This window comes from Acomys russatus, chromosome 21 (assembly GCF_903995435.1).
Source record: "Acomys russatus chromosome 21, mAcoRus1.1, whole genome shotgun sequence".
Taxonomy (NCBI): Eukaryota; Metazoa; Chordata; class Mammalia; order Rodentia; family Muridae; genus Acomys; species Acomys russatus.
Window position 1 is genome coordinate 50,479,012 of NC_067157.1, and position 17,570 is coordinate 50,496,581.

Here is a 17,570-nt window from a genome sequence, read left to right on the forward strand (position 1 = left end):
TTCTTCGCTCTGGACAGGTGTTTTGCTCCCCACTGGGTTTTGTTCTTTGGTGTGGTTTTCTGTGGATGATGCCACGCGGGCTTGTGGGCTTGTGGATCTTCCACGCGGGCTTGTGGATCTTCCACACCTGAGTATTTGGTTTTCTAGAAACTCATATCACTCTATGGGTATTAAGGTGGGCATTTTAAGACCCAGTTGTTAGTAATATTTTTATTAACTATTTTAAAATTGAAATAATAATTTGACCAAAATTGTACTTCAGCTATACAAATGTGGCAGCTCTCCTTCCTGTGATCCCAGCACTTGAGAGACTGAAAGTAGGACGATCATCACAAGTTCAAGGCCAGCCTGGGCCTCCTACCCCTCAGAATAACTAAGCAATATATCCCAGTTTAGTGTTAGTAATACACTGAGTTTTGGATGTGGTTTGCCTGGCTTGGGACAGCTCACCATGAGCCTGCAAAACTCCAGCTCCGTTATGCAGTCTCATATTAAGGGTGCCACTATTTATATTTATTTCTGTCATTGATTCCCTGCTGTTTTTGCCTTTGATAAAGTATTATATGATAGCTATCATACGCTTAAATGTCACCTAAAATATAATATCACTTGATAATTAATCATGATCAACTTTTGTTTACTGTATGAAGCTTAACACTTTGATACTGATGAAGGACTGTGTTTGCGTTTATTTAGGACATGTCTCAGGAAGGCTATGGAGCTCGATCTCAGCCTCCTCTGGCCCCTGGAAAGTCCAACCACGAAGACCTGACTCTCATACAGCAGGAGAGACCATCGAGCTTACCAGTAAGACATTCCTGGGCTGATCGGGGAGCAGAACGAGTTAAAAGATTTTTAAAAATGATTGTTGTGTCTCCTCTGTTTTGTATCACACACAGGAGAGAAGCTTCTAGGTTTCAGATTTATTTAACAATTATTAATTTTTAGGCTTCTTTCCCGAGAGCCCTGTGGTTCTGCATAAGTCTGTTTTGTTTGCAGTAGCTCAGGCAGAGCAGAGCCGACCCCCACTGTCGGAAGGTCCTCCCTGACTGGCTGGCTTTGCGAGCACAAAGGGACTTCTGCTGTGTTTCTGATCTTCTTCTAGCTTGTTGAATTTTGGTAGTGATACATAACAAGCATGTCAGTGCAGGAGTTGAAACATACAGAAATTCCTGCTCTGCAAAGGGCGTGGTGATGAGATAAGATGTCAGTAATTTGAATCATTCCTGGACTTTATATGGAGAAGTTTACCCCAAAGAAAGTAATTTAGTTAAAAATTGACAAGGTAGCTCGTGCTGTGTTCGCACTAGTGGCGTGTGTGTCGAGGGGGTGTACCCGATGTCGTCAGCACTGCAGTACAGGGCGCATCCCAGGTGCCCATAAGCAGTTCATCTAGACGCGGTTTTCCCTTGAGTAGAGAACCCAGGTGAATGAAGATTGCTGCATTAACTAAAAGAATAAATCTGTAAAGATAGTCTTTACACTTATTTTCCTGTTAACATATTTCGACATCAAGCACCATCAAGCATTGTTGTTGCTGTAAAATTTCTGTTGCAGTTTGTTTAAAACTTGAATCTGGGAGAGCCTTTTTTTTTTTTTTTTTTAAACATTTATTTATTATGTATACAGGATTTTGTCTGCCTGTACACCTGCACGCCAGAAGAGGGTACCAGATCTCATTATAGATGGTTGTGAGCCACCATGTGGTTGCTGGGAATTGAACTGAGGACCTTTGGAAGAATAGCCAGTGCTCTTAACATTTCTCTAGCCCTCAAGAGAGCCATGATTTTAACTTGAATTGTAGCTTTGTTTGCACTAAGTAAAATTCATGATGGTCCCTTTAGATCTTGGAGGAGGAACGTTGGTAATGGATGTTGTACACGGCAGGCTGTGTACATGCCTTTCCTACCTATGTTGGCCTTGTACCCTTGTAGAGGAAGGCATGTGATGGCTGCAGGGCGCACCCTGTCATCGACTCTTGTACATTGCTACTACAAAACCCTAATTTGTATATGTTTTGTTTCTGTGAGGGGAGAGGTTGCGAGTCTTACAGGAAAGTCTCTTGTTAAGCTGTGTTGGACCTGCGTTGACTAGGTCTGGTGTTTTGAAGGAATGAAAAAGTCAATGGATTCTGTGTTTGTGTGAGAGGCTCTTAAAAAGCAGGGGTGAGTGTGGGGGATGTGGATGGCATGGCATGCGCCTATTACAGATGCAGCATTGGCCAAGTATTTGGAACTGAAGTTGAGTCACTGGAGGCTTCCAGAGGATTCCACTCTCTTGGTTTTGGAGCTGACTTTGTAGATCTGTCATTGGCTGCTGTGAAGCAAGTTGGAGACTATGTGATAAACAGATATCAGCTTTCCTCATGTCAGTATGAACAGTGTGCAGAGTATGTGGTTGCTTGCAAACTGACCATCGCTAACACACACCTCATGCCATATTCAAATGGGTGGTTGATGCCCTCTAATCCTATGGTAAAGTTGGGGAACTTTCAAAGTCACTGTATTTATATCTACATGTCTATATCTATGCAGACATAAAGGCATGTGGTGTATGATGTATTACCACTCATGACTACCTTGTATACTTCCAGAGAGTACTTCGAGCTACTTACCCCACCTAGTTCTTTTTATGGGAATGTTTGAAAAAAGAGAAAGAAAGAAATATCTGCACTGACATCTTTATTCTGTCTTTGTTGCTGTCTCGTTTCTGACCTCACGGAGACTGATAGATTCATACTTAAGTCACATTTCTGTGAGCTTTTTTCCTTTTTGTTTTTTCCTAAGAGAGCAGAGCTTCCGGCTTTTGTGGCAAGTCCGTATGCATAGGGATTGCACAAGGCTGGTCCGCCTAAGCGCTCCTGAAACGGCTCTATTTTCTTCTGCCGGGCTTCACAGGCATAAACAATGTCTATATGGAGTTTACAAATATGTTTTTGTTTATATTGCTGCTTTGTAGGTTGTGCATAATTAAGGTAATTATGGCTTCAGGGAACACTGTTGGTATTCTGTCTCAGCTTCGATGCATGCCTTTGTGCAGTGTGACTTTATGAAATGCTGTAGCCGCGGCTTGGCTCAGCTGGTATTTAGGAAGTGGGAACCTGCCCTTAGTCATGCCTGAGTTTGTTATGGGGCCCTTGTGAGTTGTCTCTGAGATTCTACCTTCCTAGCTTAGTGTCATCAATTTTCTTTCTTCTTAATGACACCTCAGACACTGTAATTCATGGTTTGGGGACTTCGTGCCTTAATTGAGCTTTTAAAGTGTAGCATAATGATTCTAATGTATGACTTTTCAGTATACCTTTCTCATATATATATATATGAGATAATGCTTTCCAAGTCCTTCTTTCTTTATCCCAGTTTGGTGCTGGTGTCCCAGGAGGTTCTAGAGAGCTCCCAGTTTCCAGTTTCCAGTGTAGATGGAATCCCAGGAAGTACATTCTAACACCAGAGACTCCTGTAGACCAGGCTGCCCGTGAACTCAGAGACCTGAACACTTGCCTTTGCTGTGCTGGGATTACAGTCGCTCATCACACCGGCAGCAGTGATTTCTTAGCTTTGTTTGCACGCAGTCACATAGCTGTCATGTTTTTCTGTGACTTCCCTTTTTCTTTAACATGTTAGATAATTATCCAACTTTTTGCAAGAAGTCCAGACAGTCCACTTCTTCAGCTGTGTCTTTAGCGGAACCTTTAGGTTGCCTTTGCTGCAGGCTGGCAGGCCCTGTCTGTTTGCGTAGGTCATTTGAGGGTGGTGTGCACACTTAGGTTTTCCAGTTGGCTTAGATGGAGCCTCCCATTACAGCCGAAAGCAAAGCGCTGATAAAGTCATACTTGTTCTCTTGTCTTGGGCCGTGACCAGTAATATTGACTCTTTACTTAACGGGCTAACACTAAGCTCTGAACAAAGCTCCCTCCGCGGAGCCCACTTACTTCTGTAGCTCTTAATCATCCAGCCTCCGTGAGCTTACACATACTGGCATTTCCACTATTGACATATCTTGGCATATAATGCGGACTATAAAAATCCACCTGAAGCTCTCCCTCTCATTAGGGCAGCATCACTTAGCATTTGAGTACATTTTTTAGTTTTCTGTGCTTCTGGTATCGGTAATATAGGAAGCAAGCATACAAGGAAAACGCGTAGTGGAAGGTCACTATAGCAAGCCTGTAGCTTATATACTTCTTTATTTTGCCAACTTTGCATATATCTCAATTTGTAGTCTCACATAACTTCCAAAGTATGATCAGGTACACAAGCGACTAGGTGTTTTACTCAGAGATGTTTCTCGTGACATTTGTTAGTGCTTTTATTACGATTGTTTCTATGCTTGTCCTGAGTCTTTGGTTTAGACTGCAATCCTATCATATAAAAAGTCTTTAAAATCAACCACTGGTTCCAAACTGGTCGTTTAACCCTGTGGGGATCTTTCTCATGGCATTGAAGTGGCCTCAGGGAACTTGGTGTCCTCCCTAGTTAGTGACACCACATGATGGCATAGATGTGACAACTACATTGGCAAAACCTGGTCATTCTCAAGACCATTTTCTTTTTTTCAAATGACAGTTTGCTTTTCACCCTGGTGATCTTGAGTTTCTAGTGAAGAAGTGGACAGTTTGGATAATTAGGCAAACAATAGTGCAAAAGCATTCTTTTCTTACTAATATATATTTTTGCTTGTAAAATTGTAACTGACAGAAACACTAATCATTGTAATTTCAGCCAATATAGTAAGGAAAATGTGTTCCTAGTAAAATACTAATGAATATATAAAAGGGGATAATCAAGTCTTTTTCCTTCAACCAAACAATGCCTCTCTTCCTGGACACGAGGAGAGACACTGAAAAGAACCATTTTGTTGTGCTTGTCCCAGAAGCCCACAGGTTTGCCCTGTAGATGGGGTCACAATGGCTGTTCTGTTCTGTCAGTATTTAGGAGGGACATAATGGTAGGGCAATTGGGTAGACTTATAAAAATAGTGGCTACTTAAGGTTCCTCAAGTCATTAAAACCTTATATCTGACCCCATCTTCCTCAAGCTGAAAAAGCTAGAGAGATTGACATGCAAAGAATTTGACTTTGGAGTCATCCAAATAGTGTCCTTCTGGTTGAGTTGCCCTGATTTTGGTTTCTTTGTTGTTTGTTTGTTTATTGTTTTGGATTTTGAAACCGTGTTCCTCTGTATAGCCTTGCCTGTCCTAGACTTGCTTTGTAGACCAGGCTGGCCTTGAACTCACAGAGAGCTTTCTGCCTCTGCCTCCCAAGTGCTGGGATTAAAGGCATGCGCTACCTTGCCCTGCCAGTTGCCCTTTTTGAAAGGAGTCAAGTGTATTCAATGCTGGTAGTTCTTAGAAGTAGAAGGTGTCAAACAGGACATTAGACTTAGCCTTAAAGAGAATGTTGGAAACTTGTTATTATAAAAAAAAATCCTTTTGGGATGAAGTATTAACATGGATGTTCTGCCTTTAACAAGGAGTCTCTGGTTTGCCTGCGTTTATTCTAGTCTTTAATAACATTAGTTAAGAGTAAAAGGTCATGCATTTTGGAAGCATGAACATTGGTGTTATGTTAATGGTGCATTTAAAGTCCGTGAATGTAATAATGTTGTTCCTAAGTGATTGGAACGCAGTGGGGATACAGGAAGGAGCAGTTTTTTTAGCTAGATTCTGGTTTCCAAGTTCTCAACCAGCCCTAAGACTATCTCAATCTTTTGGCAGGTTTCTTTAACTTGCCCGAAGGTTTAAGCAAAACTTAAATCTACCAGACGAATGGCTGCTAGGTGAACTCTTTGGAAGTGTTTTGTTTGTAGCTTGAACTTGATTTAAATGGTTGTCATGAAAAGGTTAAGAGTGTAGCTGTCTTCCATTGATTGATCCTCAAGTCGTTCTAAATGCTTAAACAGTTACAAGTTAAGAAAGAGAAACCTCACTTATCTTTATGCAGCTCTGAGAGTTCAGGCACAGGGACTGCCGTGTGCACCATTAGCTGTTCTATAGTGTCCCTAAGTGTCACAGGCGTTGGGGGTGCAGTGGTGCAGAGGAGGCATCCTACAAGGCAGTTTGGGCAGATAGGAGCCTCTCGGGGCAAGTGTAGGCCTCCTGATGTAGGTAGAAGTCCTCCGCCGTTACAGCTTTCAGCTTTGACAGAAGTTTGTCACCACTTTCACACTGAAGGTACAAACATAGTTTTGACGTCCTGGGAAATTGGAAATGGAACACATGACACCTGATGTCTTATGTGGCACTCATGTTGGTCTAGACCGTAATTTTAACCCAGGTGATACCAGCTCTCTTTGTACTAAGGGTAAGAAGAACATGTAAGGGTGTAAGGCTCCTACATAGAATCAGACTGGCAGATGTTTAGTTCTCAGCTGGAGTTCTTATGACATGATGTTCTTCCTGGAGAGGCTGCATGTGTGCCACCCAGAGCAGGCAAGCAGGAAGAGAAGCCAGGAACTGTGTTTCCTGGGGGTTTCCATGGTGCTGGCAGTCAGTTCAGAAAGAGAAGATAGACGTGAGCTAGGTAGGAAGTGGCAAGTGTGTGTCTTCATTGTTCCAAAACAGTATTCCACTTAAATATTTATTCTGTAAATGAAAATTCAATAAAACTTTAACAATTTGGACTTCTTCCAGGAAAAGAAAAGCCTAAATATAATGGAAAGCTTGAATAAATGAATATTTTAAAAGATCTGCAGCCTGCTTTTAAAGCACTCAAATGTTTGTGCAGACAGTGTTTCCTAATTGCTGTCCTCAGTCCTGGTGAAATAAATGGATATTTCTTTAACTTTACTTTTGTTTACTTAGTTAGTTTGGAATTGGACCCAGTGCTCTGTGCCCTCTATGTGGCTCTCTGTCACCACACTGAGCTCACTGCCCCAAAGTGGAGAAGTTCAAACTCAGTGTAGCCAAGACATTGGCTTAGGGGCCGTGCATTGACTTTCAAAATTTTGTTTCAATTTTAAAAACAATGCAAACTTTCTCATCTAACATTCTGGGGATTTCCATTTAACATATGGGGGAAATGAATTTCAACCCATTTTGTTGGACTGTCAGTTCTTAAAAAGTTAATGGAGGACTGTGAAGGAGTGCTGTAAAAATAGGCAGTGGCAGAGTCAGGGACTGAAGGGTTGGGACATAACTGATTTGCAGGATATTGGTTTTGATAATAGAAGGATAACGATGATCTGCAGTTGATGAATGAGGTTCATTAACTAAGGGATGATAAATGCACATACCGCTGATTAATAGAAAAGACTGCACACAGATCTGACCCAGCTCACAGCTCTCCAATAACCTGGGTGAGGCCATGGAGCATTTCTCTGTGACATGACCTTGCTGTCCCGGATGTAGGCATGTCCCAGATTCACCCCAGACAGCCTCAAGCCACCCTTCCTGACCTGCTTCTCTGGCCAGTAGGCAGGGTGGGGTGGGGTGGGGTGGGGTGGGGTGTGGTGGGAGGGTTGGGCGGGCCTGAAGGCATAATGGCCAGCCAGTGTGCTGCTGAGCATGCTCACAGAGCCTGGGCTCCGGCAGGTGTGCAGAGCCTAGGAGTACATTACAGTGTTCATTTTCCCTGCTCAAATGAGGGCCCTTGATCCTCAAGACCCTCACAGCCTTTCTTACTGTCTAGATTTGGGCCACAGTGTGAGCACCACAGCTCTTCATGTGGCCTCTCCCTCAGCACTGCCTCCAGGCCAGGTGGGCCGTTGGCCAGTGGGGGGCAGCAAGAGTGCTTTGCTGTGTGTTTTCCTACTTTACTGGGAAATGGCTTTGAATTTACAGATTTTCACTTTGCAGGTGACAGGAAGGCACACACCTGTTTCCTGTAAGGAGAGACATGTGCCCAACACTCACAGGAGCATCTGTGGACTGCTTACTTGCTTTTAGGTTTCTTTAGGCCTAGAAGTAACTATTTTTAATATTAACTGTCAGTTTAAGAGTTGGAATAAATACATCTGTAGAAGGTTCCCCTGAACCAAAACTTCTTATTCTTCTGCCACAATGTAGGCCTTGAGAGGTGTCTTTCTCTTTCATATCTTTTTCTTTTGCTTTCTCTAAGTTGTTGTAAAATAACTGAATGGTCTTGTTTTCCTTTGTTTGGGTCAAGAAATTTTAGCTGAAAATTGTTACTGTGTGAAAGAAGATTATTGACTCAACAAGCCTTCAATTTTCCATGAATAACACTCCCACCCCTAGCTTCGGGAACACGCCGCGCATGCATTCTATTTTAAAATACAGACTGTAATTTAAAACAGGCAGTTGGATGCCCCACTGAACTTTGTTTAAGCCTGGAATAAAAGGGAGAGAAAAGCTTTAAGCCACAAGAAAGTGGCTAAGCTTCCTCAACTGCTTTTCTTCATAAGGCATCATTCTGTTAAAAAGCGAAGCTTGCAGGTGCTGTTGTCAGGCTCTGCCACGGCCTGTGCTTTACCCTCTTTCAGGCTGTAGTGTGTACATTTTTTCACTTGTTTCCTCATTAGCCTGTTGTGTGAGTCCTTCCCAAGAGCTCAGGAGTGTCCATGGGCAGTGCGTGTGTGTGTGTGCATGTGGTACAAGTTCAGTGCATGTGGGAATGTTATTTATGATATTCATTCATTCATTCATTCATTCATTCATTCATTTGCGTTTTTTGAGACAGGGTTTCTCTGGCTGTTCTGGAAGTCACTCTATAGACCAGACTGGCCTTCAACTCAGAGCTCCCTACCTGCCTTTGCCTTCCGAGTGGTGGGATCCAAGGCATGCACCACCACCACCACACCTGGCTATGATTTCAAATGCGTAATTTTGGCATTCTTATTATAAGATAGCTAATATTGTGTCAGAATTGTATAATAGTGGTTTTAAGGTACAAATGTTAACCCTGTTTTGTTCTCTGAGGTTTGAAAAGTGCCTATGTGGAAGTAGCGTGCATCCTTTGCCCTTTTCCTCCAGCTTGTAATGGTGTATGAAGGGATGTGCTCTGACCCGGAGACCTGCTTGTGCCAGATTGCATGGCTGCAGCTCAGCTCAGCTTTGGTCCTGAGTACTTCATGCTGTCTCTCTCTGAAACATGAGCACAGGAGACTGAGTTACCTCAGAGCACTCTCCATCTCCTTCACATCAATTACAGGTCTTTTCTGTATTGAAGAAAAAGACAGATGAAACGGAGCCCTCCTCTGTCCTTCTGGGAGCAGTTGAGTGAGTCGGGCATCTCTGCCCTGGTTCCTGCTGGCCACCCTGCTTGCTGTCTTGGTGCCCTTATTTTTTGTCAAGGGAAAGGAACTTGGATTTATTTAGGAAGTTTGGCCACCAGATAGCCTGAGACTTTATTTTGTCCCCTTGCTGCCAGCATACACCAACAATCCTAGAGGCCCTGGCTCCTCCTTCCTATGGTCAGTGTGGGTGTCATGCTTGAGTCTGGGAAGGCTAGGCAACATGAGAGGAGTTCATGGGAAGTTGACAAGGCAGCGTACTGTCACTGTCTTCCCCATTCCTGCCAATGAGGAAGGCAGAAAAGCCAGTGCAGGGGCAGGCTGCAGGACTCAAGTGCATGCACGTGTGTGTGGTGTGAGGGCTCAGAATGGCTCCCTGCACTGGGCCAGAGGGAGCCAAGATAGTCTACTGCTCTCTGGACTGGCTGTTCACTCACTTCTAACACGGCCAGGTTTGTTACATGATCTATGTTAAAGTTAGCAGATAAATATTTTATGTTTACAAGGATTTTATTTTTTATTCTGCGTATGTGTGTGTGTGTCCATGGAATCTAGATAGACCATCGGACCCCCGGAACAGCAGCCACAGCAGTTGCAAGCTGCCCAGTGTGTGTGCTGGGAACTGTACTGTGTTTTCTGCATGGGCTGCATGGACTCTAACCCCCGAGCCATCTCCCTGGCCCCACTCTACTTTTTAACTTATAGGCCATGGATGGAAATATTAGCCATCCAGACCTCTGGGAACCACCTCTGACCCTCTGTGGAGCTCTTAGAGGAGAACGCTTTGCATTTCTCTGGGTTGAGTCTATCTTAACTGCTCCCCTGCCCTCCCCTCCTTGTTTGGTTTTGATTTGGGTAGTACAGTGGCTGTGTAACCTGTCTTTCTGCTTATCTTTACCCTAGGTTTTGCTTTCTGGTTATGTGTTGAGCTGTGACAAAGTCAGTGTCCTCTACACAGTGGACCAGAGTGTGTGAGTCACAGTCCACCAAGGGAAGGGGACAGATTCCTGCTGCCTCCAAACCTCCATCTCTATGCTCCTCATGGTGTCCTGAGTGTTCTGATAGGACATGGCACTTCTCTAGTCTTTAATTTTCCACCAGTGCTGGCGACAGCAGAGGAGCAACGCCATCTCCTCCTCACAACTAGGTGTGGGGTTGATCTTCTGTAGTTGCCTGCTTCGGACCAAGGTTGCCTTCAGAAGAGTAAACCAACAGCCCCCTGACTACTGTTTTCAAAAGACTTAACACAAGAGAGAATGTTTCAGTCAGTGGGTAGTGTAAGCTGCTGGTAGAAGAAGATTCTATGCCCTGGGGAGATCTCTTTAACAGAGTGTGTAAAGACAGACACCCCCTTCTTTCTGTGGCTGGAAAAATATGTGGCATGTTCTACGCTCTGGTGTAAGCAAATTGTAAGATGCCTTCTGCTTTACAAAGCTTTTGGAAGGTGAGAGGTGGTGTTTGCTTGTTTTTTTGTTTGTTTTGTTTTGTTTTTGAGACAAGGTCTTACAGAAAGAAATTGATGCTGACATGCTGACAACATTACTGTAGCCTTTATTTCATCTGAACTCATGGAGGCAGTTTTGAGACTATTGGAGTAGATTTGGGATAAGCAAGTCAGTGGACCGTGATAGAGTATCCTTAGCATTACCTTGGCCAAAATAACTCAGCCAGCCTCAGGAAATAAACAGAGCTGGGGCTGGGGAGATGGCAGTGGGTGATGTTGGCCATGCAAGCATGAGGCCCTGAGCTTGATTCCTAGCACCCACACAAGGAAGCAGGTGCCACCCCAGTGTGAGAGGCAGAGAGAGGGGTGTCCCTTGCCTTGTTGGCTGGGCCAGGCCAGCTAAGCTGGACAAGCTTGGGTTTAATAACTTGAAATGGGAGGTGGAACGTGACTGAGGACACCTGACGTCAACCATTGACTTCTATATGCATATATACCCTCATACATAGCACATACACACTAACTCATACACACACACACACACACACACACACACACACACACACACACACACACACACGAGTAAAGCTGTCAGTCATTCAGTGTAGCTTCCTGGGTTGTCTCATTGGCTTTGCTTCTAGGATGACGCAGTGTGTGCCGCTAAGAAATGTAGACATATCTTTGCATTTTTAGATTTCATAGATACCTTTGCATTTCTTTATTTGATATGCTTTTGCCTGATTTTTGCCTATTTGGAGAAATATTTTGTAGTTTAACTTGCTTCAGTTTCCCCTTCCCTGAATAAATATACATATAAAACACCATATATAATTTTTTTCAGTGTATGCATTTGTATACAATTTTCTTTTTTCCTTATGGAGAGTTCAATTGACAGAGAACCTGATTTTTTTTTTTTTTTCCTATCATGACTTTTTCTCCAACCCTGAATTTTTTAGACTTTTTTAGAAGGTGTTCTCCTTTACGATAGAGAAGGCTGCCTGCTTGAGCACTGTGAGTGCAGTTTAAAGTCCTGCAGAGGAAAGGACATGGCTCCCAGCCAGAGAGATTCTTCTCAGCAATATAGGACTACTTGCTCTTCCTGGACTATAGCTTCATGGCAGAGCATTTCCTCACCCAGGCTGTGCAAGTCCTAGGCTAGCTCTCCAGCCCGACTGAGGGAGGGGGAGAAGCCCCACTCCCACTAGTGTCTTCGTTCTAGATCAGCCATTGCCATTTCACTCCCCATGTAAAGCGGGAGCTTTGTCTTTAAAGATACAAAGTTTTGGTTTTATTGCTAATTTTTTTTTTTTTTAATGCTGTTTTATGAGCTAAAGCCGGAACGTATTATAGTCTCCAAAGACAATTAACAAAGCAAGACAGGATTAATATTAACCAGTGTACATGTGTGCATTTTATGTATTTAATTTGATTCAGATTTTGCCTGTTTTGGGCTCAAATTCCCAGATGTGGAAACAGAAAGTTACTAGTGGTTGGATCCTTGTCTGCAGCCTGGCGTGGAGTTACTTAACATCCGGCTGCTAATTCTCTCTGACTGGTGGCTCCTCCAAGCACCCATGCTACAAGTCACCATGTGCTGCCTGCCCTGCCACCCTTCACACTCAAAACTGGGAGCAGCTCCCTTTGAAGCACAACTGTTTTGCCCAGATGTTTTCTTAGTTACTGCACTTAGGCTTTTCTTAGTATGCCTAAATGCTGACATCTTCAGTTAGGGCATAGGTTCTCTCAGAGAAATTAAATTACATTTAACAATAAGTTACTGATTACCTCTTATGCCTAAATGGGTTTATTAGATATAAAAATAATAAAATAAATAAATAAACATTTAAATTATTTCACTTTTTTTTTTTTTTTTTTTGAGTGCTAATAATATATTATTTTGAGGCAGGGTCTCTCTGTGTAGTCCACGCCCACTTAGGCTCACGATGCTCTCCTGCCTCAGCATTCTCTGCCTGGGCAGCGACCACCATGTTGATGCTTGTCTTACACTGTAAGAAGTCAACAGGGATACCTCTCCTGAGGATTCTGTTATTTAACATTCCCTAACATATTTCCTTCTCTTATACTTGGTGAATCGTCTACATATAGTTCTAGACTTCTCCTTTAATCCCGTGATTTTACAAAAGTGTCTTGGCTGTTTAGTAGTCAGAGCAGTGACTGTACGGGTGCTGCGTTTAGCTTTCATTCCAGACATCAATGCCTGCCTGTCGCTCCTGTGCCCAGTGATGATGTTCAGGGAACACCGCAATACCCTGTGGGTAGCATAGCCCCCTTGCCTGTGTGGCACAGTGGTACCTGCACAGCTTTCTTGACTGACTCCCTGCAGATTTCTTTCTTTTCTTTCTTTCTTTTTTTTTTTTTTTAATTATTTGATTGAGTTTTTAAGGATAAAGACAGGCTATTAAATTCCTAGCCATCTTTGATGCATCCTGGTCAGTTTGGGGTTAATGATTTTTAATTGTGTTTTCTGAGCTGGTCCTAGAGATGCTGCCTGTAATTCCAGCTGCCATGGATTCTGCAGCAGAAGGATTGTATAGTTACGCTTGACAAGACATACACACAGGTGCTGTCAGGTTTATGACCTAGAAATTTCTTTAACCTTTTGTATGTGTGTGTGACACAGCACATACAAACCATTGCTGAATGCCTCACCCTCCTCTTTTGCAATTGCTTGCTTCCCAGAGCCAGGAGTTGGTAGCTTACTAGCCCATTATGGGAGCCGGGGCTCCTGTGCAGAGGTCACCCACGTCCCACCACGAGCTCCTGACCCACTTCCTTCGCTCCAGTCCCTGACGCTGCTGATTAATCCAGCTCTACGCTCCTTGTGGATGGCTGTGTGAATTCTGCTGGGACTCTTCATTTTAGTTTCAGTTCACACAGAAGGAAACAAAGATGAGGAAAATATTACTGGAGATTTCATGATAAAATAGAAATTCATGCCTGTAATCCTAGTACTCGGAGGCAGAGGCAGGCGGATCTCTGTAAGTTCTAGGCTAACCTGGTCTACACAGCGAGAGTCCAGGACAGCCAAGGCTACACATAGAAACCCTGTCTTGAAAAAACAAAATGGATGAATGAGTGAATGAATGAATGAATTCCCTGAAATAGATTTTTAAAAAAGGTTTATTGATTATATGTGCAGTGCTCTGCCTGCATGTACACCTGCATACTAAAAGAGGGCATCAGATCACTTTATAGATGGTCATGAGCCACCATGTGGTTGTTGGGAGTTAAATTCAGGAGCTCTGGAAGGGCAGTCAGCGCTCTTAACCTATGAGCCATCTCTCCAGCCCCAGAAATGGATTTTTTAGGGGGGCTCGGGGAGCAGTTGTTGAACTACCAAAGCCAAAGTCAGGTTGGGTCAGGGGCAACTGATGAAGAGGCAAAAATCCCTTAGGGTTCAAGTCATAAAGAACTAAGTCTAAGAAACTGCAGATACAGTTTAGGCAGTTGAAATGCACTGATAATTCCAAAATGTCCTGCTCTGCCCTGTGCCCCAGCATGCCTGTCAGAGTGGGGCTGGTGACAGCAGCTGCTGTGCCGGAGTCCACCCTTCCCTGGCGGTCTCTGATTGTGGTATTCTCGGTGAATATATATATCTGTAACAGGGCGGAAGTGACGGGCAGAAGACCACATGGCTTGCAGTGTAGTCTGCCTTCGATAAACACCCTAGATGGCGCAAAAGCGTTTTCAGATTTCCTAGCTGGTGCCCTGTACCATAGTGGCTGTCTAGCCAGCTGTGATGGATGGTAAATCTATCGGGAAGCCCGGCATGGTTAAGTCAGCGAGGTACCCAGTGGTAACCCTTAATTTTAAATGCATATGGTGCCAGGTATGCCCACAAAGGACTGCAGTCCCAGGGCTTGAGAGGAGAGGCATGGGCAAAGGTTAGAAATCAGAGCCAGCCTGGGCTCCATAGTGGCTTCACAGCCAGTCCAGTCTGTATAAAAATCAATCTCAAAAATTAAAAATAATATTATATGTGTGCATGTAGTACAGCCTTTATGCATATCATTTATATACGTACACATATATTTGGTGAGGTGACTATGGTGTCTATTAATATTAATATTAATAACGATATTAAATAGTAATCCCACTTATTTGATCCTCACCCCAGGTGTTGGGATGGTGTTAAAGACTTCACTTGGGGTGCTTGTGGGACTCACCCCTTGGGATTTCTCCTCCAGGTTCTCAGTGCTGCTCCATTGGTTTTAGTTACCGCTGTTTAACCCCAAAGACCTTGGGGAGATTATAAAGGAAATGAACATGACCATCCTCGAAGTAGATAAATGCATTTCACCTTTTCTCAAAATGTTTTTAGTGGCTGCCTATTGTGTCCTTGGTGTCACAGTCAGCTCAGCTCTGCTTTTCAGTTTGTCTAAAAACCCAAGTTCATTAGAACAGTAGGATGCAATGACTCCAATGACTACATCTCACCCCTGGTCATGTTATTCGAATACAAAGTGTGAACCGGATGCTCTGGCTAAATGATCAAGGATTCATAATCATTTTCTTTACAGAATGTATACACGTGGCTTTGATGAAGAATTTTTCTTGCAGCTGTCCGTTGTTGCTTCCCCCCAAGAATTAGACAGAAATGTGTTTATTTTTGTGTGGATCAGTGGCCACTTCTAATGGCCAGAAACCTGCTGAGAAAGAACAGCCCTTCTATGATGTTTGTATTTGGGATGGGCAGCCCTAGTGCTCCTAGAAGGACTTTTGAGTTGACCTGAAGTCACATGTTTATATTAAAAGCTGGCTCTAAGTAATTACAGTTTGTCAAGGGGAGAACAAAACAAAGCAAAACAAAAAAAGGGAAAAGCAAACAAGCCAGCGTAGTGTAGGCACCACAAAAGGCTAACAAATTTAAGGCTGTATTCCCAGCTACCATGGTGAAGAGGGGAGTTTGAAGTTGTGTAATTTTTAATAAAAAAAAAAAAAACAAAGCACATTGTTTCTTAGGTAACTTCATCTTCAAGAATTTTGTAGAAGGAAATGTTCTATAAAGAAACATAAAATGCCCCTAAGAAAATAATGAAAACGGTGCCAAAATACACGCTTGTGAACGCACTGTTAGAAAGGTGATTCTGTATTATTTTGGAAGATTATAAGGGGCCTAAATTAGGCCTTGTCACCTAAATGAATGACCAATTGACAGTTTTTCTTTTAACTGTCAAAATTATGAATCTTGCAAGTGTGCCCATAGGAGTGGTTTATTGAGCCCATTTTTATATTTCATGGTGACTTTTAAAATAGTTCTCATGATCATAAACACGTAGCAGAATGAAAACTCACTTAGTGAAGACGCCGCTGAATTGGAAGTGGTTCTCTATAGTGCGATCTTTCTTTTGAGGTGATGTGAAGGGGATGCTTTCCTGTGGTGTGTTTGCATGGGAGCAGGTGGCTGGGATTTTAGGTGCCTGCGTTGCACTGGTGACTGGATGCCACCATCTGGGGCACGTGCAGTGAGTTCGGCATGCTATTTTTCATAACCTCTAGACTTGGGCACCTTGAAAGGTCGGAGAATGGAAGGCTTGTCTGCCTGGCTCTTCCTCAGAGGTGACTTAGTTGTCCTGACTCCCCTGTGTCCACCCCTAGGAGAAGTCAAGGGAAGCAACTCATAGTTCAGTCACTGCTCCTGACCCTTTGAGGAGACCTTGCAGGGACAAAGGACAACAGCCTTGACTTGAAATTGCAACTTTTTCTGTGGGGTGGGGGACCTGGGCTGCTTTTCCAGTCTGTGAAGGAGCGTGACTCTTTGCTACTCCCACGTTTGTAAGAAAACTAACTTTAAACTTCGGTTTGGAACTATTCCACAGAACATGAGTTTATCATAATTGTATTTAGTCTTATAGACAGTAATATTATAATGGATCTGTTTCTGTTTATTGGCCCATCTTAATTAGTTGTTACTAACCTGAAGTAAAGAAAATTCTATTTCTTTATAAATGACTTTAACTCCAACAAGAGTCTCCTGAGTTTCTATAACTGCACATTTCCGGAACTTGGTATGTTTTCAACTCTGGGACTCTGAGTTTTAGTTATGGCTCAGCTGGGTTACTATTAGGCCAGCCTTACTCATTTGCAGTGTTTTTTAAAGCACACAGCTTCCACCATGGCAGATCACTGATCCTGCTTCTCCGTGATTGGCTGGTTGGAAAGAAAAGCAGCAGGGGTGGGGGGGGGCACAGGACAGGTGTGGGGGGAGTGCAAGACGTGTGGGGGGGGGGCGTGCAGGACAGGTGTAGTAGTGCTGGGTCCAGCTCCTGTTACGAAATGATCCTAAGCCTGCGGAGTAGTTGGCATGGAGGAGCTTTCCAGTCCTCTGGAGTTTTCAGGCAGATCCTCAGTCACTCCTAATCTGAGTGAGAAGAAGGTGGGAGAAACTATTTGTCCTACCTCCTGGGAGCAAGGAAGAAGTGAGCGAGACATCTGTAGGTGAAACTGAGATTCTTCCCTGCTTACTTTTGGTGTTACTCCCGTCATCCCTGGTGAGCTTAACTGATGCAGGTCTCCCCCAGGAATATGAGACCTTGGCATAGTCCACCTCACAACCATACTGGATATTTTTATAATTTATCATCAGCTGGCACTGCCTGGGTAGAATGTTCTTACCACTCCCTCTGGCTGCTAGAAGTCTGAAATTACATCTTTGTCTTTGAAGTCAGGCATACTGTTAGCGTTGCCATGGTGACGGGGTGGGTAATGGCCTCGGCAGACGGGAGATTGGTGCTTAGCATTTAAACGCTGCTGTACACAAGGCCTTGCTTTTTAGAGCGGTTACTGAAGTCTACCCTTTTAGTAAATGTTTAAAAATTACATTTTTACATGGTCTTACTAGATTAATAGTCATGGTTTATTTCGTTTTAACTGCAAGGATAAAAGCATTATTCCATTAAATGGGTAGCTTTTTCCCT

General features: G+C 43.4%; 1 protein-coding gene across 7 annotated transcripts in view; it reads left to right on the top strand.

Annotated features, from left to right (window-relative positions):
• Arid1b (AT-rich interaction domain 1B) overlaps positions 1 to 17,570 on the top strand; it is a 353,377-nt gene that overhangs the window by 125,686 nt on the left and 210,121 nt on the right. For all 7 annotated transcript variants that reach the window (XM_051164663.1, XM_051164660.1, XM_051164658.1 and 4 more), the window contains exon 4: positions 697 to 807. In XM_051164663.1, the coding sequence (XP_051020620.1) occupies positions 697 to 807 (111 nt within the window). The remainder of the gene's footprint in view (positions 1 to 696; positions 808 to 17,570) is intronic.